General features: G+C 43.4%; 1 protein-coding gene across 1 annotated transcript in view; it reads left to right on the top strand.

Moving 5' to 3' along the window:
* The first annotated feature begins 4,392 nt into the window (after positions 1–4,392).
* LOC134956772 (uncharacterized) overlaps positions 4,393–23,801 on the top strand; it is an 80,139-nt gene continuing 60,730 nt past the window's right edge. The window contains exons 1-4 of the mRNA XM_063938734.1: positions 4,393–4,465; positions 5,343–5,413; positions 10,210–10,269; positions 22,144–22,191. Of these exons, the coding sequence (XP_063794804.1) occupies positions 4,414–4,465; positions 5,343–5,413; positions 10,210–10,269; positions 22,144–22,191 (231 nt within the window). The 5' untranslated portion in view covers positions 4,393–4,413. The remainder of the gene's footprint in view (positions 4,466–5,342; positions 5,414–10,209; positions 10,270–22,143; positions 22,192–23,801) is intronic.

Here is a 23,801-nt window from a genome sequence, read left to right as displayed (position 1 = left end):
GATAGGGAGAGGACGTGGCTGGCGTCCTCTCCATTTAGATTATAAGAGAGAGAGATTTACTGGAGCTTAGGACTAGGAGGAGTACTGTAGAAGTGTAGAGAGTGCAGAGAGTTTACTAGTGAGTGACCACCAGACAGTGCAGTTTATTTAATATATCCGTTCTCTGCCTGAAAAAAGCGATACACACAGTGACTCAGTCACATACCATATCTGTGTGCACTGCTCAGGCTCAGCCCAGTGTGCTGCATCATCTATATATATTATATATCTGTCTGACTGCTCAGCTCACACAGCTTATAATTGTGGGGGAGACTGGGGAGCACTGCAGTGCCAGTTATAGGTTATAGCAGGAGCCAGGAGTACATAATATTATATAGTGAGAGACCACCAGACAGTGCAGTTTATTTAATATATCCGTTCTCTGCCTGAAAAAAGCGATACACACAGTGACTCAGTCACATACCATATCTGTGTGCACTGCTCAGGCTCAGCCCAGTGTGCTGCATCATCTATATATATTATATATCTGTCTGACTGCTCAGCTCACACAGCTTATAATTGTGGGGGAGACTGGGGAGCACTGCAGTGCCAGTTATAGGTTATAGCAGGAGCCAGGAGTACATAATATTATATAGTGAGTGACCACCAGACAGTGCAGTTTATTTAATATATCCGTTCTCTGCCTGAAAAAAGCGATACACACAGTGACTCAGTCACATACCATATCTGTGTGCACTGCTCAGGCTCAGCCCAGTGTGCTGCATCATCTATATATATTATATATCTGTCTGACTGCTCAGCTCACACAGCTTATAATTGTGGGGGAGACTGGGGAGCACTGCAGTGCCAGTTATAGGTTATAGCAGGAGCCAGGAGTACATAATATTATATTAAAATTAAACAGTGCACACTTTTGCTGCAGGAGTGCCACTGCCAGTGTGACTGACCAGTGACCTGACCACACTGACCACCAGTATAGTTAGTAGTATACTTATATTGTGATTGCCTGAAAAAGTTAAACACTCGTCGTGTGACTTCACTTGTGTGTTGTTGTTTTTTTTATTCTATAAAAATAAAACTCATTCTGCTGACAGACAGTGTCCAGCAGGTCCGTCATTATATAATATATAATATATACCTGTCCGGCTGCAGTAGTGATATATATATATTTTTTATATCATTTATCATCCAGTCGCAGCAGACACAGTACGGTAGTTCACGGCTGTGGCTACCTCTGTGTCTGCACTCGGCAGGCAGTCCGTCCATAATTGTATACCACCTAACCGTGGCTTTTTTTTCTTCTTTATACATACATACTACTACGACATCTCTTTATCAACCAGTCTATATTAGCAGCAGACACAGTACAGTACGGTAGTTCACGGCTGTGGCTACCTCTGTGTCTGCACTCGGCAGGCAGTCCGTCCATAATTGTATACCACCTAACCGTGGTTTTTTTTTTCTTTCTTCTTTATACATACATAGATACATAGACATCTCTTTATCAACCAGTCTATATTAGCAGCAGACACAGTACAGTACGGTAGTTCACGGCTGTGGCTACCTCTGTGTCTGCACTCGGCAGGCAGTCCGTCCATAATTGTATACCACCTAACCGTGGTTTTTTTTTCTTTCTTCTTTATACATACATAGTTACATAGACATCTCTTTATCAACCAGTCTATATTAGCAGCAGACACAGTACAGTACGGTAGTTCACGGCTGTGGCTACCTCTGTGTCTGCACTCGGCAGGCAGTCCATAATTGTATACTAGTATCCATCTCCATTGTTTACCTGAGGTGCCTTTTAGTTGTGCCTATTAAAGTATGGAGAACAAAAATGTTGAGGTTCCAAAATTAGGGAAAGATCAAGATCCACTTCCACCTCGTGCTGAAGCTGCTGCCACTAGTCATGGCCGAGACGATGAAATGCCAGCAACGTCGTCTGCCAAGGCCGATGCCCAATGTCATAGTACAGAGCATGTCAAATCCAAAACACCAAATATCAGAAAAAAAAGGACTCCAAAACCTAAAATAAAATTGTCGGAGGAGAAGCGTAAACTTGCCAATATGCCATTTACGACACGGAGTGGCAAGGAACGGCTGAGGCCCTGGCCTATGTTCATGGCTAGTGGTTCAGCTTCACATGAGGATGGAAGCACTCAGCCTCTCGCTAGAAAAATGAAAAGACTCAAGCTGGCAAAAGCAGCACAGCAAAGAACTGTGCATTCTTCGAAATCCCAAATCCACAAGGAGAGTCCAATTGTGTCGGTTGTCTCAACATTGATAGAATGGTGGAGGATTATATGAGTGACCGCATCCAAGTAGGCACGTCACACAGTCCGTACTTATACTGGCAGGAAAAAGAGGCAATTTGGAGGCCCTTGCACAAACTGGCTTTATTCTACCTAAGTTGCCCTCCCACAAGTGTGTACTCCGAAAGAGTGTTTAGTGCCGCCGCTCACCTTGTCAGCAATCGGCGTACGAGGTTACATCCAGAAAATGTGGAGAAGATGATGTTCATTAAAATGAATTATAATCAATTCCTCCGCGGAGACATTGACCAGCAGCAATTGCCTCCACAAAGTACACAGGGAGCTGAGATGGTGGATTCCAGTGGGGACGAATTGATAATCTGTGAGGAGGGGGATGTACACGGTGATATATCGGAGGGTGATGATGAGGTGGACATCTTGCCTCTGTAGAGCCAGTTTGTGCAAGGAGAGATTAATTGCTTCTTTTTTGGGGGGGGTCCAAACCAACCCGTCATATCAGTCACAGTCGTGTGGCAGACCCTGTCACTGAAATGATGGGTTGGTTAAAGTGTGCATGTCCTGTTTTGTTTATACAACATAAGGGTGGGTGGGAGGGCCCAAGGACAATTCCATCTTGCACCTCTTTTTTCTTTTCTTTTTCTTTGCATCATGTGCTGATTGAGGAGGGTTTTTGGAAGGGACATCCTGCGTGACACTGCAGTGCCACTCCTAAATGGGCCCGGTGTTTGTGTCGGCCACTAGGGTCGCTAATCTTACTCACACAGTCAGCTACCTCATTGCGCCTCTTTTTTTCTTTGCGTCATGTGCTGTTTGGGGAGGGTTTTTTGGAAGGGACATCCTGCGTGACACTGCAGTGCCACTCCTAGATGGGCCCGGTGTTTGTGTCGGCCACTAGGGTCGCTAATCTTACTCACACAGCTACCTCATTGCGCCTCTTTTTTTCTTTGCGTCATGTGCTGTTTGGGGAGGGTTTTTTGGAAGGGACATCCTGCGTGACACTGCAGTGCCACTCCTAGATGGGCCCGGTGTTTGTGTCGGCCACTAGGGTCGCTAATCTTACTCACACAGCTACCTCATTGCGCCTCTTTTTTTCTTTGCGTCATGTGCTGTTTGGGGAGGGTTTTTTGGAAGGGCCATCCTGCGTGACACTGCAGTGCCACTCCTAGATGGGCCCGGTGTTTGTGTCGGCCACTAGGGTCGCTAATCTTACTCACACAGCTACCTCATTGCGCCTCTTTTTTTCTTTGCGTCATGTGCTGTTTGGGGAGGGTTTTTTGGAAGGGACATCCTGCGTGACACTGCAGTGCCACTCCTAGATGGGCCCGGTGTTTGTGTCGGCCACTAGGGTCGCTTATCTTACTCACACAGCGACCTCGGTGCAAATTTTAGGACTAAAAATAATATTGTGAGGTGTGAGGTATTCAGAATAGATTGAAAATTAGTGTAAATTATGGTTTTTGAGGTTAATAATACTTTGGGATCAAAATGACCCCCAAATTCTATGATTTAAGCTGTTTTTTAGTGTTTTTTGAAAAAAACACCCGAATCCAAAACACACCCGAATCCGACAAAAAAAATTCGGTGAGGTTTTGCCAAAACGCGTTCGAACCCAAAACACGGCCGCGGAACCGAACCCAAAACCAAAACACAAAACCCGAAAAATTTCAGGCGCTCATCTCTACTTTTCAGGGCTATTTGATAAATAGACCCCAACATCTGATTGTAGATGAATAATCGTTTCAAACAAATAAATCCCTCCAACTGAAGTTAATAATGAAATACCTCAAATTAAACATGTGTGAGACTGTCCTTCAATGAGATGAAAGTTTAGTAGTCAACAACTTCATTGGATTTAGGTTTATTGGCATGGTATTTTTAGAAAATGGATCAGTGGGCAAGTATAAAGAAGTATCTTACTAATAATTTGAGTGCAGTGTATTATGAAGGTGGCACCTGTGTACGGTTTTCTTATCTAATTCAAATATTTATTTTAGACTTGCAGCATTAATGAGGACACTGATTTTGGCAACTCTCAAAGTCTTTGATCCTGTGCAATGACAGTGTCCTCTAACAGTATAAAACAGGAGCTGATCCCAGGTATTGTCCATAGATTGAGGTGAACCCAACAATCTGCACAATGAAGAGCATCATTTTCTTTATGCTGGTTGGTCTCAGCCTTGGCAATGAAGGTAAGAAACTCCTTGGTTCTAGTAAATAGTTGTTGCATTATGTGTAGTATATTTTCATTTCTGCAATACTTTGAAGTTCAATATTGATGAGTCATAGCCAAAGTTGGTATTATAAAGTAGGGATCTGCATCGATATCTGATATTTCAGAAATACTGTAGAAATTTTTCTGACTGGAGGGTCATGATATTTCAACCAATATGGTGCAGTCTATATATCATGCAGATCGATCCTATTGCTATGATATACTACATCTTTCCTATCCCAACACTCTCCTACATTGGTTTTTGTCTGTCCTGAGATTCTCTGAGAGGCTAAGAACTTCATGGTGTCTCCTTATAGGCGCTCTCTACCTCTCAGAGACTTTCAGAGCTGCAGCCGAGTGCTGCAGATCTGCTGTAGACAGCAGTTGCTCATGTGCAGCACCTAACATTGATATTTAGTAATACAGTACCAATATTATTCTGAACATACCTGTATTATGTATCATTCCAAATATGGCGATCCCATATCAGCCCAGAATATCGATAAAGGAACACTGATTGGTCATCCTTAGTATCAAGATATACCGTACTTACCATATAAAGCGTAAGATGGACATAGGAGTGATTTTAGAGGTCTTATTGAGATGGTAATTTACATCTATATGTTTAAAAACAAAACCATTTTATAATGATTATTTTATGTCAGTATTTATTATCAAATGAAATTTTACATAATTATCAAGGCTTAACTTTTAGATTTTACAACCTTTGCTGTTGTATAAATTAAGGCATAACGTAATAAAGGCAACAAATGTTAAAAAATATTGTCTTTAATTATTGGTCTGGAATCGATGTATAATAAAACATTTTTAAATTGTTTCCTAAAATACATCAGGAGTATCAGTGGAGGTGGAGGAGGGGACGACTGAGCAAATGCCCTCTAAATGTTTAATGACAGCAATACAGGTATTATTGTTTTTTTTATGTCATTTGTAGTTAAAAGAAATTGAAGGAAGTTAACACATTTCATTTATACATATAGTAGCTGAGTTGGGCAAAAATTAAAAAAAGATCAAATGTACACCTTAGCAAAGTCATCTTGACCCTGAAGAGAGACAGAATTAAACATTGTAGAGGTATATAGGATAGGGAAGGGGGGAGGGGTGATGTCCTGTAAATTGGGCTGTAAATTACAGTGTAAAAATAAATGTGTTCGTTATGGCATTTATAATGTTGACAGTCATAATGTGGACTACAACAAATCAATAGGTACTGCACGTCGACATGTTCATAATGACAACATGCACGATGTTGACTTGGAACATGTTAACACTGCCGCAACATTGACAGTTTGAAATGAGAACAGCTAACCCTAATGTATATTGCCAACATTCTGACAATGTACATGTCATATATACAGTAAACATTTTAACCATGTTGACATTTTGCAGATGTCGGCATGTTCAATGTCATCATTTTAGCCGTGGTGACATGATAAAATTCAACATTTTGTTGTTGACATAATGACTGTCTATATTGTGAATGCAGACATGCTGACTGCACAGCAGAATAAAGCTGTCCAGTATTTAGAGGCTACATGTAAAAGTAGTCAGTTTTTATCTCACATGCAAAAAAAATAAAAAAAAAATGTATTTGCACCCTTTACATTAATATGGTTTGTCTAGGTGCACAGCTGTACTTTTTTTTCTTCCCTTTAGTGCCATTTAGCTCCATAGGGTTCTAAACTGACCCCCAACAAAGACACATAGATACAGTACAGTAGCAACATGATCATATAGCTGACTGACAGCATGAATATCAAGCTAATCTGGTATAGAATTAAATACAACAGATAAAAGTACAAAAAATGCAAGATAATATTATTGTATATATATGTATATATATATATATATATATATATATACATAGCAAGTGGAAGGAGGCGGCGCTCAGAGACTTTCCAATTTCAAACGTGAACAAGTTTAATGGCTTAGTGATGCACCATTAAACTTGTTCACGTTTGAAATTGGAAAGTCTCTGAGTGCCGCCTTCTTCCGCTTGATACATTGGGGGCTGTTCAGTCCATGAGGAAGGCACTGTGAGCATATTACCACTGCAGCCGAGGGCCTGCTGGAGTGCTGGATCTCTCTGTATGTATACATATATATATATATATATATATAGTGAGGTGGATGCCCGGCACTCTGGACTCAGTAAATGTAGTAAATGATAGGCCCTACGGTACTGTCAACGTTTCAATTTATTGTAAATTTTCCTCAAGACATATGAACAAAATAGACAAACACTCACCTTATATCCCCACCATTGTGCTCAGTGCGCGGGCCGTTGCGGGGGACCGCCTCCCGGCGAGGTCCGTCGGGCCGGAAGTCTCCCGTCAGCTGTTGCGCAGTAAAAAGACGTCATCACGTATAGCGTGATGCACGTCCAGTGCTGGGTTACCATGACATCGCTAGAAACAACAACAATGATTGCATAAGCTTAGCAATGATCGCTATAAAAGACAGATTAAATACTGTGCTGCAAATCTGTAAAACTATACACTGTTATCCACTGGTATCTGATATGCATTTCTTAAAAGTGGCAGTATAAGAAAGTCAAGGAAGTAAAAGAGAGAGAGAGAAAGAAAGACGAGGAGAGGGACACAGAAGAAGAAAGGGGAAAAAAGACTTATGATAGCCATATTGAAATTAAAGAAAACAAGATAGAGGTACCATATCATTAAGGCCCCGAGGGGTTACAGTGTCCAGTTTGTGAATCCACCTTGATTCACATCTCAGAAGGGCCTTGCCCCGGTCACCACCCGACGGACCTCGCCGGGAGGCGGTCCCCCGCAACGGCCCGCGCACTGAGCACAATGGTGGGGATATAAGGTGAGTGTTTGTCTATTTTGTTCATATGTCTTGAGGAAAATTTACAATAAATTGAAACGTTGACAGTACCGTAGGGCCTATCATTTACTACATTTACTGAGTCCAGAGTGCCGGGCATCCACCTCACTACAAACACGTGAAAACGTCAGCACGGGCACCGGACCAAGTTACCCTTCCTTCCAAAGAGTGCCGGACCATCACATACCTATATATATATATATATATATATATATATATAATAAAACACAAATTCCCAAGTGCGCTAAGATGGAATGTATTTACACACTTCTTCAGGTGATAATTTCGTCAGAATGTAGACTGGAGGATATTTAAAACTGCGGACCTGTAACTGACAAACTGACACCCCTCACCAAAATAGTCACCCAAACAAGAGGCCAATCGGCCAATTAGTAAAAAGTTGTTTTAATAACATGTAATTGAACATATGAGTTTTTACACAGTTCACAATATAAAATTATATGAATAAAATACAACCAAAAGAATACACAGCCAACACGTTTGTGAGATGGATCCTAGATACCCCTCACCTTTTGCAAGGTGCGAGCTCAACAGGGAGTATCTTCACAAACTAGATTGTGATCCTTTGACTGACAAACCCAACGCGTTTCATCTTATCGACTTCATCAGGGGTAACGAGTATAGAAAAAGGACTAATTTGCTCTCGATGGATTTGTATAAATGATCCTATCCTCAAAAAAGGATTATTCGAAATATATCGGGACTTAATAAGTGGAGCTCTTATATCCGGACTCCTAATGGATGTTTCTTCTAAAAAGTATAATCAATTAAGTGATGATGTTTTATATGGACTACCTTAAAGCTAATTTAGGCATGAAATCTTTATCAAACCGCCTAGAGGAATTATTGATTCTAGCCTCCTAGGAGTGCTGACAACCGAATATCGGTTTACTCTGTGACTTCCACATGCAGCTAAAGTTTTCCCAGGATCCATTCTGTGAGACCTATGGAGGAAGCCACATCATTTATACCTTTGAGATTGTCAAACCAGCCATTTAATTCTGGAGTTTTCTACTGTATGAAGGTCAATACTTGAATAAGAAGTAGTCTCGGTTCTTAAAAGTGGATACCATTTTTTAGGTAGTTTACAAAAATGCCGATATTCGGTTGTCAGCACTCCTAGGAGGCTAGAATCAATAATTCCTCTAGGCGGTTTGATAAAGATTTCACGCCTAAATTAGCTTTAAGGTAGTCCATATAAAACATCATCACTTAATTGATTATACTTTTTAGAAGAAACATCCATTAGGAGTCCGGATATAAGAGCTCCACTTATTAAGTCCCAATATATTTCGAATAATCCTTTTTTGAGGATAGGATCATTTATACAAATCCATCGAGAGCAAATTAGTCCTTTTTCTATACTCGTTACCCCTGATGAAGTCGATAAGACGAAACGCGTTGGGTTTGTCAGTCAAAGGATCACAATCTAGTTTGTGAAGATATTCCCTGTTGAGCTCGCACCTTGCAAAAGGTGAGGGGTATCTAGGATCCATCTCACAAACGTGTTGGCTGTGTATTCTTTTGGTTGTATTTTATTCATATAATTTTATATTGTGAACTGTGTAAAAACTCATATGTTCAATTACATGTTATTAAAACAACTTTTTACTAATTGGCCGATTGGCCTCTTGTTTGGGTGACTATTTTGGTGAGGGGTGTCGGTTACAGGTCCCCAGTTTTAAATATCCTCCAGTCTACATTCTGACGAAATTATCACCTGAAGAAGTGTGTAAATACATTCCATCTTAGCGCACTTGGGAATTTGTGTTTTATTCTGTATGTTTTGAGGTCTCCCAACAAAGATCTCTCCCGAAGTGCTGCTCCCAGGTTGGCGCGAGATAAAGATACTATTGTGTTTTATATATATATATATATATATATATACTGTATATAGTTCAGTTAAATGACAAGGTGCAAAGAACAATTCTAAGGGGGTTATTCTTCAGAGTTGTTAGCAAACCAAAAAAGTTAGCAATTGTGGCAGAGCCATGCTGCACTGCAGGTGGGGCAGATATAACATGTGCAGAGAGAGTTAGATTTGGGTGGGGTGTGTTCAAATCTAAATCTGAATTGTAGTGTAAAAATAATGCAGCCAGTATTTACCATGCACAGAAAAAATATAGCCCACCCATTCTAAATCTCTCTGCACATGTTACATCTGCCCCACCTGCAGTGCAACATGGTTTTGCCCAATTGCTAACTTTCTTGGTTTGCTAACAACACTGAATAACATCCTAAATCCATAGTAACCATAAAGATATCAGCTTTCATTAGTCTTAAGGCCCGTATTCACGGGGAGATGTGGGGAGAGATGTGCGCTGAGCGAATCGCTCAGCACACATCTCTTCCCCCGCTCAGCACACAGTGCGATGTGTGCTGAGCGTGCAGGGAGGGGACGGGGGTCCGCTCATTTCACCCAGCAGGTGACATGCCAATCATGCCAATCTAGCACCAGCGATAGCCCCGCGCATCACTATCGCTGTGGGGGTACACACGGAGGGATCATGCTTAAAATCTAAGCAATGTAGTCAGATCGCTTAGATTTTATGCCGGGATCGCTCTGTGAGTACCCCCCTTAAGTACTGTACAATAGATCGGTTAAGTTCATAGCTTGTTGCTTGCTATCAGTCACAACATGTATTGTTCCTGGCATTGTTTTATTGATTATAATGCTATGGCCACATAATTATACTGAAATGCTATGGCTTCCTTAGCTGTGATGTTGGGTGTGTTTGTGATTCACTTCACTGTAATTAACCTGAGTTCTGCATATCACATATTTCATGAATAGTATTATTGTATTTACTATTATTTTCTTTTGTTCAATAGCATTGCTCACCTGACTTGCTGACTAAACTTGCCAAAACCCTTTGTATGCATAGAAATGAGGTAACTATATATGTTGCTTTTGATGCTCTTATATGTATATTGCAAGTGAAAGATGTAAGTGTATATGAAACAGAACAAAAGTAGAATACAACTTAAGTGATGAGACAGAAAGCATGCAAAATATCATTTTGGATCTATTATAAATGATATATTTAGCAAACAGATATTTTTATTGGTTTGCATACCAAACGATAAATAGCCATGGCATATCATTAGCTGGAATACCTATAGCCCAATAAATATTTTTTATATGTGAGAACATTTTTGTTCATACTGTATCCACATATTTAGTATACAAGAAAACCAGAGCACTCCCTATTGAAACATATGTCCTTACTAAGCCCTGCTATTATACGAGAAATATTCTAAAATAAAAATATCAAGCAGCTGTATTGTAATCCTAATTTACAGCAACAGCACTGAAATAAAAAATATATAAACATAAAATTCATATTTTATATATATATATATATATATATATATATATATATTCACTATGGGTTCAGTACCAAGTAGTTGCTTTCTGTCTAATAATAATAATAATTAATATTTTGTATATTTCCAAACCCTCATGGTGAAACTCTGCTTTCAAAAATGAACACACTCTAGAGATCCTGATAGACATATAACTTTAGGTGGCACTGCAATAATTATTACCAATAATTATTGCAATAATTGGGGCACTGCAGTAATTATTACCAGTCAGTATCACAATGGATATTTTCATTTTGGGAGGCCCATTTATCATATAATATTTTCAGGTGTTTTCAAGGTGGATCCCCTAAAAGTATTAAGTAGGGATCGCAGAAGATATCTCCATATCTGTCTCAGTCAGAAACGGAGGGACCATAGCAGCTGCAGGCCCCATAGGTTTCTATGGGGCCTGCGACACAGTCAGGTTTACCAAGCTCCAGAATGTTAAGCATTCTAGAGTTTGACCCATAAGTCAACTCTATCTGAAAATGGCATTAGCTGCTGTAGCCTGTGAGCTACATTCCACAGAAATTACCGAGATTTGTTGCCTCTGGTATCCCTCCCATGCAATAACAGACATGTAGACTGTGCATGGGCAGGGGGACCCCAGATCCCAAAGGACAACTGAAATTATCGCTTTTGTAATCATTTAATTTCTTACACATCATATGGAAAGGTACCCAGTCTCAGGTGATTAATAGCACATCTGGGTGATCTGTAATCACCATAGCATATGATAATAAATTATAGTTATCCAGTTTAAAGTTAAATCACAGGATCAGTGGTAGCCAGGGGTGTAACCAGAACTTTGTGTGCCAAATAGCAACATATTTTAGGGGCCCCTCTACCAATGATTTTTGAGAGACACCTCTCCAAAGCAGTTGATATTTTTACGCCCCATAATAGTGCCCTGGTTCATTTTCTGAACCATAATAGTGCCCTAAATAATGTAATGTCCTATAGTAGTGGCCTAGTTAATATAGTAGTGTCCCTTTATTTTATGAACCATCATAGTTCTCTAGTTTGCATTATGTCACATTGTAGGGCTGCCAGGACACATAATTCCACACTGTGTCCCCAATTCACATTATAACATATAGTACCCCCAATTCACATTATGACATACAGTGGCCCCCTATTCATACTGTGCCACCTTAGTGCCCCAATTCTTATCATGTAACATTCTAGTGCTCTCTACATTACAATGAACTGATGAGAGTATGACACATTACAGTGCCCTCCAGTTCATATTGTGCCACATTACAGTGCCACCTTACCATTATAACATCCACTACACACTCCTGTCACTGAAAATGTGATGTTCCACAATTCAGGATAAACAATAGATCAGCCTGAATTGCTTAGCAGGCAAATCTGGGAAATTGGTATGCAACTTTATAACCTGAGCCGAGGCTTCCCTAACATCTGGGCCCCTTAGCAATGGCATCCCTTGCACCCACTGTAATCACGCCCATGGCAGTAGTGAAAACTGCTGTCCTTGCAAATTACATCCCTGGCATATTGGAGGAGTCTTTCACATGCCTTGAAAAATACACAAAAGACTACAGAGTATACAGAGCCGGCAACAGGGGAGGTCAAAGGGGACACCTGTACCAGGCCCCAAGGATCAGAGGGGCCACAAGGATATGACCCTTAGTGCCCGACAGGGATGTGACCCGTCTTGTCTAAATAAGGCAGCGATCTGTAGGCAGTGTGGGCGTAGTCTCAGAGTGACAGGAGCCTCTCAAACACAGTGACTTTGCTGCGCGAGTGTGCGCCCACTCTTCTGGGTCCAGTTCTGTTGCAGGCAGTTACAGGACATGGCAGCAGCTTTGTGATGGCCTTTTCTGGTGGGGTGTGAGGGCCACATGGTACATGCTGTGCGCTGTTTGGGTCTGGATACTGGGTAGTGCAGCACAGGTGAGTCTTTCCCCAGGGTTAGAGTGGTTTGGTGAGGGGATTCAGGGCTTTAGGACAGGGTGGGGGAGCTGGGAATACAGCATGGAGTAATTGGGAAGAGACAGACTGTGGGGTGTGTGGGAGGAAGGAGATATACATTATATACAAAACAGTGTAGATCGCACACACTTTCAGTCATAAATGGATGGGTGCACGGTGATCAATAGTGCATATCAAAAACTGTGGAAAATCCACATAAACCAGCACACCTAAAGTAGCAGCAAAATCCATTGAATTTAATTCATATATTTCTTTTGAAAAAAAGTGCATCGTGCAGACATAAGCATAAGCAGCAATAGAGATGAAAAAATGATACTTAGCAGGTCAGTGCATCGTGGCAAGTGACAGCTCCTACAGCTGTTTCTGTGCAACAGCACCTTCGTCAGGGAAAGCCTTCAGTAAGTCTAGCCATCACCAGAGATCACATATATATATATATATATATATATATATATATACAAACTCTGATTACAACACAAAACAAACACCTGTTTAATCTGCTGGTATGATGTCCCAGTGCTCACCTATCAGATGCACATGGTGTACTGCGCTCACTCCTTCCCCGTCACTGCATAATGCCCTGATCACTTAGAGCCAGTCGTGCAGGGTTTATGGGCCGCCACTTCTAGATGTCGAAACAAACTCCTCGGACGGATGCAGCATGGGACGGACCAACGTGACGCGAAACTTGCTCCAACGTCAGCAGCATCAACATCCGGGCGTCCCTGTCTCTGTAGATGTTGCCAGGCAACTCGTGGCAACGCTCCCCTCATCATGGTTGGCCAATGGTGCACTTGCAGAGGCAGGGGGAAATACTAGTGAGCCATGTGTAAACAATCAAAAATATAAGACTACATCAATAAATGCAGTCTCTGAACAATGAAAGGGACATGTAAACAAACCAGAACAGATTGTGGGGACCAAAGATCATTTCTCACTAAGGACAGGATGAAGTGTGAATTTACATGACTAACAAAGGGGAGTATATAATATTAACCCTATTTTAGTAAATATAAATTATTGGGTCCATCAGATAAACCAGCTTGATCTTCCTCATCCATACTCAGAAAAAAGGGGTAAACGACAACTCCTCGTTTAGTCCATTTGGTGCCATTGTCCCCATATTATAAATGCATTTACACTCCTTTTGTAGTAGGCTTGTGTTCCTGTCACCTCCTCTACGGGAGGGGGGAACTTGTTCAATTGGCATTAATTGCAGTGTCATTGGCATTACTTGGAGAGTCCTTGATCATGTGCTTTGCTGCCTTAAAATGACGTGCTACTGGTGGTGTGGTGGCATCTACTTTAATAAGAGCTTTCTTAATTGAGCTTACGATGCATATATCAGGGTCAGGCGGTGAGCTAAATGACTCAGGAGGCACTGGCTAGCACCAGAGCCAGATTTACACACAATATATGCGTCGAAGGGTACATCTGGGCATTATGCAGTGGTACAGCACTATAAACTACTGGAAATTTAGTGAGATTTGTTTAGAGATGTGTGGAGAAGATAAGCAGGGGAGGCACTGCCTCACATGCCATATACATTTTACTCCACAGTTTTGGCAATAAAAATGATTAGAATAATACAAATAAGATATTTCAAACATATTCTTTGTGTTTTTAATATACTTTATACAGTCAAAACTCTGGCACAACGTTACTATGACAGGAAAGACTCTGCCTCACCTGCCTCACCCCACTGCACGTCACATTTATATACAGATATAGATCGGACGGAGAATCTTCTCCGAAACATGTCGGCCCACGGTCAATAAATGACACTTGCTTAAATTCTTGACTCAAGTCTGCTGAGTGTCGCCTGAAATTTTCTTGCTGTACAGTGGAGCTCCAATACCCCACGAGGAGGGCACCGCAGCATTTATACCAGTATTGATCTGAGTGCCGGACTTCTACTGGACACATATATATATATATATTCTGAGGGGGCCCCAGGGATATCACTGTACCGGGCCCCAAGACTTCTGTTGCTGGCCCTGAGCATACTGTATATTCAACTTTTCAGAACTCTATTAATGGTTCTTTCATTGGGAACAAGCATCATATACAGTAGGCTTACCTTGTAAGCAGTTTACGACGTGTAGGACGTTGTGAGCCCATCACAGACCTGGCTACTCTAGTTATCTGTTTAACGGTCCATCAAATATCCACCTCCATTAATAGTTTGTGACATGTATATTTTATTAAATAAATAATTTAATTACATTTTATTAAACTGTTTAATACACATTTTAATTATGATGGCCTTTTGGGCAATTAACAATGACACGCATTTGGTACAGCATGCATAACCTTTATTAAGTAATTGCCAAAATAACAATGTGCACTCTAGAGATGAGCGGGTTCGGTTTCTCTGAATCCGAACCCGCCAGAACTTCATGTTTTTTTTCACGGGTCCGAGCGACTCGGATCTTCCCGCCTTGCTCGGTTAACCCGAGCGCGCCCGAACGTCATCATGACGCTGTCGGATTCTCGCGAGGCTCGGATTCTATCGCGAGACTCGGATTCTATATAAGGAGCCGCGCGTCGCCGCCATTTTCACACGTGCATTGAGATTGATAGGGAGAGGACGTGGCTGGCGTCCTCTCCGTTTAGAATTAGAATAGATTAGAGAGACACTTGATTTACTAATTTTGGGGAGCATTAGGAGTACTCAGTAGTGTACAGTGCAGAGTTTTGCTGATAGTGACCAGTGACCACCACTTTTATTTATAATCCGTTCTCTGCCTGAAAAAAGCGATACACAGCACACAGTGACTCAGTCACATACCATATCTGTGTGCACTGCTCAGGCTCAGGCCAGTGTGCTGCATCATCTATTATCTATATATAATATTATATATATCTGTCTGACTGCTCAGCTCACACAGCTTATAATTGTGGGGGAGACTGGGGAGCACTACTGCAGTGCCAGTTATAGGTTATAGCAGGAGCCAGGAGTACATAATATAATCCGTTCTCTGCCTGAAAAAAGCGATACACAGCACACAGTGACTCAGTCACATACCATATCTGTGTGCACTGCTCAGGCTCAGGCCAGTGTGCTGCATCATCTATTATCTATATATAATATTATATATATCTGTCTGACTGCTCAGCTCACACAGCTTATAATTGTGGGGGAGACTGGGGAGCACTACTGCAGTGCCAGTTATAGGTTATAGCAGGAGCCAGGAGTACATAATATATTATATAGTGAGTGACCACCAGACACACAGTGCAGTTTATTTAATATATCCGTTCTCTGCCTGAAAAAAGCGATACACACAGTGACTCAGTCAGTCACATACCATATCTGTGTGCACTGCTCAGGCTCAGGCCAGTGTGCTGCATCATCTATATATATTATATATCTGTCTGACTGCTCAGCTCACACAGCTTATAATTGTGGGGGAGACTGGGGAGCACTACTGCAGTGCCAGTTATAGGTTATAGCAGGAGCCAGGAGTACATAATATTATATTAAAATTAAACAGTGCACACTTTTGCTGCAGGAGTGCCACTGCCAGTGTGACTAGTGACCAGTGACCTGACCACCAGTATATAATATTAGTAGTATACTATCTCTTTATCAACCAGTCTATATTAGCAGCAGACACAGTACAGTGCGGTAGTTCACGGCTGTGGCTACCTCTGTGTCGGCACTCGGCAGCCCGTCCATAATTGTATATACCACCTAACCGTGGTTTTTTTTTCTTTCTTTATACATACATACTAGTTACGAGTATACTATCTCTTTATCAACCAGTCTATATATTAGCAGCAGACACAGTACAGTGCGGTAGTTCATGGCTGTGGCTACCTCTGTGTCGGCACTCGGCAGCCCGTCCATAATTGTATATACCACCTAACCGTGGTTTTTTTTTCTTTCTTTATACATACATACTAGTTACGAGTATACTATCTCTTTATCAACCAGTCTATATATTAGCAGCAGACACAGTACAGTGCGGTAGTTCACGGCTGTGGCTACCTCTGTGTCGGCACTCGGCAGCCCGTCCATAATTGTATACTAGTATCCAATCCATTCATCTCCATTGTTTACCTGAGGTGCCTTTTAGTTGTGCCTATTAAAATATGGAGAACAAAAATGTTGAGGTTCCAAAATTAGGGAAAGATCAAGATCCACTTCCACCTCGTGCTGAAGCTGCTGCCACTAGTCATGGCCGAGACGATGAAATGCCAGCAACGTCGTCTGCCAAGGCCGATGCCCAATGGCATAGTACAGAGCATGTCAAAACCAAAACACCAAATATCAGTAAAAAAAGGACTCCAAAACCTAAAATAAAATTGTCGGAGGAGAAGCGTAAACTTGCCAATATGCCATTTACCACACGGAGTGGCAAGGAACGGCTGAGGCCCTGGCCTATGTTCATGGCTAGTGGTTCAGCTTCACATGAGGATGGAAGCACTCAGCCTCTCGCTAGAAAACTGAAAAGACTCAAGCTGGCAAAAGCACCGCAAAGAACTGTGCGTTCTTTGAAATCCCAAATCCACAAGGAGAGTCCAATTGTGTCGGTTGCGATGCCTGACCTTCCCAACACTGGACGTGAAGAGCATGCGCCTTCCACCATTTGCACGCCCCCTGCAAGTGCTGGAAGGAGCACCCGCAGTCCAGTTCCTGATAGTCAGATTGAAGATGTCAGTGTTGAAGTACACCAGGATGAGGAGGATATGGGTGTTGCTGGCGCTGGGGAGGAAATTGACCAGGAGGATTCTGATGGTGAGGTGGTTTGTTTAAGTCAGGCACCCGGGGAGACACCTGTTGTCCGTGGGAGGAATATGGCCGTTGACATGCCAGGTGAAAATACCAAAAAAATCAGCTCTTCGGTGTGGAGGTATTTCACCAGAAATGCGGACAACAGGTGTCAAGCCGTGTGTTCCCTTTGTCAAGCTGTAATAAGTAGGGGTAAGGACGTTAACCACCTCGGAACATCCTCCCTTATACGTCACCTGCAGCGCATTCATAATAAGTCAGTGACAAGTTCAAAAACTTTGGGTGACAGCGGAAGCAGTCCACTGACCAGTAAATCCCTTCCTCTTGTAACCAAGCTCACGCAAACCACCCCACCAACTCCCTCAGTGTCAATTTCCTCCTTCCCCAGGAATGCCAATAGTCCTGCAGGCCATGTCACTGGCAATTCTGACGAGTCCTCTCCTGCCTGGGATTCCTCCGATGCATCCTTGCGTGTAACGCCTACTGCTGCTGGCGCTGCTGTTGTTGCCGCTGGGAGTCGATGGTCATCCCAGAGGGGAAGTCGTAAGCCCACTTGTACTACTTCCAGTAAGCAATTGACTGTTCAACAGTCCTTTGCGAGGAAGATGAAATATCACAGCAGTCATCCTACTGCAAAGCGGATAACTGAGTCCTTGACAACTATGTTGGTGTTAGACGTGCGTCCGGTATCCGCCGTTAGTTCACAGGGAACTAGACAATTTATTGAGGCAGTGTGCCCCCGTTACCAAATACCATCTAGGTTCCACTTCTCTAGGCAGGCGATACCGAGAATGTACACGGACGTCAGAAAAAGACTCACCAGTGTCCTAAAAAATGCAGTTGTACCCAATGTCCACTTAACCACGGACATGTGGACAAGTGGAGCAGGGCAGGGTCAGGACTATATGACTGTGACAGCCCACTGGGTAGATGTATGGACTCCCGCCGCAAGAACAGCAGCGGCGGCACCAGTAGCAGCATCTCGCAAACGCCAACTCTTTCCTAGGCAGGCTACGCTTTGTATCACCGCTTTCCAGAATACGCACACAGCTGAAAACCTCTTACGGCAACTGAGGAAGATCATCGCGGAATGGCTTACCCCAATTGGACTCTCCTGTGGATTTGTGGCATCGGACAACGCCAGCAATATTGTGTGTGCATTAAATATGGGCAAATTCCAGCACGTCCCATGTTTTGCACATACCTTGAATTTGGTGGTGCAGAATTTTTTTTTAAAAACGACAGGGGCGTGCAAGAGATGCTGTCGGTGGCCAGAAAAATTGCGGGACACTTTCGGCGTACAGGCACCACGTACAGAAGACTGGAGCACCACCAAAAACTACTGAACCTGCCCTGCCATCATCTGAAGCAAGAAGTGGTAACGAGGTGGAATTCAACCCTCTATATGCTTCAGAGGTTGGAGGAGCAGCAAAAGGCCATTCAAGCCTATACAATTGAGCACGATATAGTAGGTGGAATGCACCTGTCTCAAGTGCAGTGGAGAATGATTTCAACGTTGTGCAAGGTTCTGATGCCCTTTGAACTTGCCACACGTGAAGTCAGTTCAGACACTGCCAGCCTGAGTCAGGTCATTCCCCTCATCAGGCTTTTGCAGAAGAAGCTGGAGGCATTGAAGAAGGAGCTAAAAGGGAGCGATTCCGCTAGGCATGTGGGACTTGTGGATGCAGCCCTTAATTCGCTTAACAAGGATTCACGGGTGGTCAATCTGTTGAAATCAGAGCACTACATTTTGGCCACCGTGCTCGATCCTAGATTTAAAGCCTACCTTGGATCTCTCTTTCCGGCAGACACAGGTCTGCTGGGGTTGAAAGACCTGCTGGTGACAAAATTGTCAAGTCAAGCGGAACGCGACCTGTCAACATCTCCTCCTTCACATTCTCCCGCAACTGGGGGTGCGAGGAAAAGGCTCAGAATTCCGAGCCCACCCGCTGGCGGTGATGCAGGGCAGTCTGGAGCGACTGCTGATGCTGACATCTGGTCCGGACTGAAGGACCTGACAACGATTACGGACATGTCGTCTACTGTCACTGCATATGATTCTCTCAACATTGATAGAATGGTGGAGGATTATATGAGTGACCGCATCCAAGTAGGCACGTCACACAGTCCGTACTTATACTGGCAGGAAAAAGAGGCAATTTGGAGGCCCTTGCACAAACTGGCTTTATTCTACCTAAGTTGCCCTCCCACAAGTGTGTACTCCGAAAGAGTGTTTAGTGCCGCCGCTCACCTTGTCAGCAATCGGCGTACGAGGTTACATCCAGAAAATGTGGAGAAGATGATGTTCATTAAAATGAATTATAATCAATTCCTCCGCGGAGACATTGACCAGCAGCAATTGCCTCCACAAAGTACACAGGGAGCTGAGATGGTGGATTCCAGTGGGGACGAATTGATAATCTGTGAGGAGGGGGATGTACACGGTGATATATCGGAGGGTGAAGATGAGGTGGACATCTTGCCTCTGTAGAGCCAGTTTGTGCAAGGAGAGATTAATTGCTTCTTTTTTGGGGGGGGTCCAAACCAACCCGTCATATCAGTCACAGTCGTGTGGCAGACCCTGTCACTGAAATGATGGGTTGGTTAAAGTGTGCATGTCCTGTTTTGTTTATACAACATAAGGGTGGGTGGGAGGGCCCAAGGACAATTCCATCTTGCACCTCTTTTTTCTTTTCTTTTTCTTTGCATCATGTGCTGATTGGGGAGGGTTTTTTGGAAGGGACATCCTGCGTGACACTGCAGTGCCACTCCTAGATGGGCCCGGTGTTTGTGTCGGCCACTAGGGTCGCTAATCTTACTCACACAGTCAGCTACCTCATTGCGCCTCTTTTTTTCTTTGCGTCATGTGCTGTTTGGGGAGGGTTTTTTGGAAGGGACATCCTGCGTGACACTGCAGTGCCACTCCTAGATGGGCCCGGTGTTTGTGTCGGCCACTAGGGTCGCTAATCTTACTCACACAGTCAGCTACCTCATTGCGCCTCTTTTTTTCTTTGCGTCATGTGCTGTTTGGGGAGGGTTTTTTGGAAGGGACATCCTGCGTGACACTGCAGTGCCACTCCTAGATAGGCCCGGTGTTTGTGTCGGCCACTAGGGTCGCTAATCTTACTCACACAGTCAGCTACCTCATTGCGCCTCTTTTTTTCTTTGCGTCATGTGCTGTTTGGGGAGGGTTTTTTGGAAGGGACATCCTGCGTGACACTGCAGTGACACTCCTATATGGGCCCGGTGTTTGTGTCGGCCACTAGGGTCGCTAATCTTACTCACACAGTCAGCTACCTCATTGCGCCTCTTTTTTTCTTTGCGTCATGTGCTGTTTGGGGAGGGTTTTTTGGAAGGGACATCCTGCGTGACACTGCAGTGCCACTCCTAGATGGGCCCGGTGTTTGTGTCGGCCACTAGGGTCGCTAATCTTACTCACACAGTCAGCTACCTCATTGCGCCTCTTTTTTTCTTTGCGTCATGTGCTGTTTGGGGAGGGTTTTTTGGAAGGGCCATCCTGCGTGACACTGCAGTGCCACTCCTAGATGGGCCCGGTGTTTGTGTCGGCCACTAGGGTCGCTAATCTTACTCACACAGCTACCTCATTGCGCCTCTTTTTTTCTTTGCGTCATGTGCTGTTTGGGGAGGGTTTTTTGGAAGGGACATCCTGCGTGACACTGCAGTGCCACTCCTAGATGGGCCCGGTGTTTGTGTCGGCCACTAGGGTCGCTAATCTTACTCACACAGTCAGCTACCTCATTGCGCCTCTTTTTTTCTTTGCGTCATGTGCTGTTTGGGGAGGGTTTTTTGGAAGGGCCATCCTGCGTGACACTGCAGTGCCACTCCTAGATGGGCCCGGTGTTTGTGTCGGCCACTAGGGTCGCTAATCTTACTCACACAGCTACCTCATTGCGCCTCTTTTTTTCTTTGCGTCATGTGCTGTTTGGGGAGGGTTTTTTGGAAGGGCCATCCTGCGTGACACTGCAGTGCCACTCCTAGATGGGCCCGGTGTTTGTGTCGGCCACTAGGGTCGCTAATCTTACTCACACAGCTACCTCATTGCGCCTCTTTTTTTCTTTGCGTCATGTGCTGTTTGGGGAGGGTTTTTTGGAAGGGCCATCCTGCGTGACACTGCAGTGCCACTCCTAGATGGGCCCGGTGTTTGTGTCGGCCACTAGGGTCGCTAATCTTACTCACACAGCTACCTCATTGCGCCTCTTTTTTTCTTTGCGTCATGTGCTGTTTGGGGAGGGTTTTTTGGAAGGGCCATCCTGCGTGACACTGCAGTGCCACTCCTAGATGGGCCCGGTGTTTGTGTCGGCCACTAGGGTCGCTTATCTTACTCACACAGCGACCTCGGTGCAAATTTTAGGACTAAAAATAATATTGTGAGATGTGAGGTATTCAGAATAGACTGAAAATGAGTGTAAATTATGGTTTTTGAGGTTAATAATACTTTGGGATCAAAATGACCCCCAAATTCTATGATTTAAGCTGTTTTTTAGTGTTTTTGGAAAAAAACACCCGAATCCAAAACACACCCGAATCCGACAAAAAAAATTCGGTGAGGTTTTGCCAAAACGCGTTCGAACCCAAAACACGGCCGCGGAACCGAACCCACAACCAAAACACAAAACCCGAAAAATTTCAGGCGCTCATCTCTAGTGCACTCTATTGATTTTCTTTAACCTTTGACTCTACAGAAAGAAACATACAGTCAACAATTAATTGAAGACGTAAAAAGTGTTCTGGTAAGTTTTGTTTATTTCCTCTAACTATACAGTAAATATATAAATATTTATTAATAAATATATTTTTTAAATTCACTTATTTAAATATCTCATTTGGTATAACTAGATGAGCTTGGTGTAGATGATGAATACTGTACATTGATGGGCCAGAGATCAAGCAATGTTTCTTCAAGTAAAAGGGGTCTATGCATGAAGCAGTGAAAAGAGTGGGCAAGTGAGCCAATGAAGAAGTTGCCCAAAGCAACCAATCACCTGCTACGTATAACTATATAGAATGCACTTGAGAAATGTTACTTCAATGCTGTTTGGTTACCATGGGCAACTTCTCCACTGGCTCATTTCCCCACTAAACTGCTTCATGAATAGACTCCATAGACTTAATAAAATACAATATATTTATAACAATGTTCTAATAATTAAAAAATTGGGACAAAAGCAATGATTTTAAGCTGTCAGTAAAATGCAGGAATAAATAATTTATAAACAGGTATCAGTTAAGCTTCTATGTCATGCTGTAGAATAGTTTTGCCCATCCCTACATTCAGTTGACGTTCTGCATCAAAAAATGTCATTAGGGATGTTCTGCTGGGCATTCTGGCAATGCTTGGCTGCGCACATATTAGACATGTACAGTAGTGCCAAGAAATCACCGGCATCACAAAAAATGTGATGCCGGTGGATGCAATGTACTTACTGTTCCAAAACTGCAACCAATACCCAGAATTAAATTACCCCCTTACATATCCAACTCTTATTCAGCTAACTTTATATTGCGAGCAGAGGCATCAGAACGGGGAGGGAAAGGGGGCAGCACGCCCTCCAAACATGAGAGAGGCGCCACTGTACAGGAAGAGCAATGTGTGGTCAGGTGAAAGACCGCACACTGCATCCTCTGTGCAGTGTGAGAGAGGTGCCGATGTACTGGAGGAGCAATGTGCGGTCAGGTGGAAGACCGCACACTGCATCCTCTTTGCAGTGTGGGAGAGGCGCTGATGTACTGGAGGAGCAATGTGTGGTCAGGTGGAAGACCGCACACTGCATCCTCTGTGCAGTGTGAGAGAGGTGCCGATGTACTGGAGGAGCAATGTGCGGTCAGGTGGAAGACCGCACACTGCATCCTCCGTGCAGTGCAGGGAGAGACAGAGCAGCGGCAGCCTTTTCATGATGTATAGTGTGCTCCCAGGCGCCAAGCTGGCAGGGCACTGCACAGCTACTGCGGTCCTACAGTCTTTCTACTCCTTGTAGTGCCTCCATCCCTGGTACTACAGGCCACGTACTCACAAGAGGCTCCACCTCCTTCCAATGGTACCACCTCCTCACTAGTGGCTCCAGGGGTGAAAAATTGGGATTAAATGTTGCCCCCCCCCCCCCAACATAAAACGTTCTGACGCCCCTGATTGCTAGGTTTCATGAACATTCTATGAGCAGCTTAATCCATATCATACACTAATGAGGTCTTACTATATATATGCCTTAAATGACGGCTCTATGAGGCTATTAAAAAAAACAGCCTTTAACCTGTACTGTAAACACAGGGATGATATCCGCTAACCCATACATTCTGCATAAATTGCAGAATGTATGGGTTTCCCCATGTGTTATATCCCCAG

The sequence above is a fragment of the Pseudophryne corroboree genome, chromosome 9 (genome assembly GCF_028390025.1).
Source record: "Pseudophryne corroboree isolate aPseCor3 chromosome 9, aPseCor3.hap2, whole genome shotgun sequence".
In the NCBI taxonomy this organism is placed as follows: Eukaryota; Metazoa; Chordata; class Amphibia; order Anura; family Myobatrachidae; genus Pseudophryne; species Pseudophryne corroboree.
Note: the sequence above shows the minus strand (reverse complement) of the source record. Positions and strands in the feature narration are given on the sequence as shown.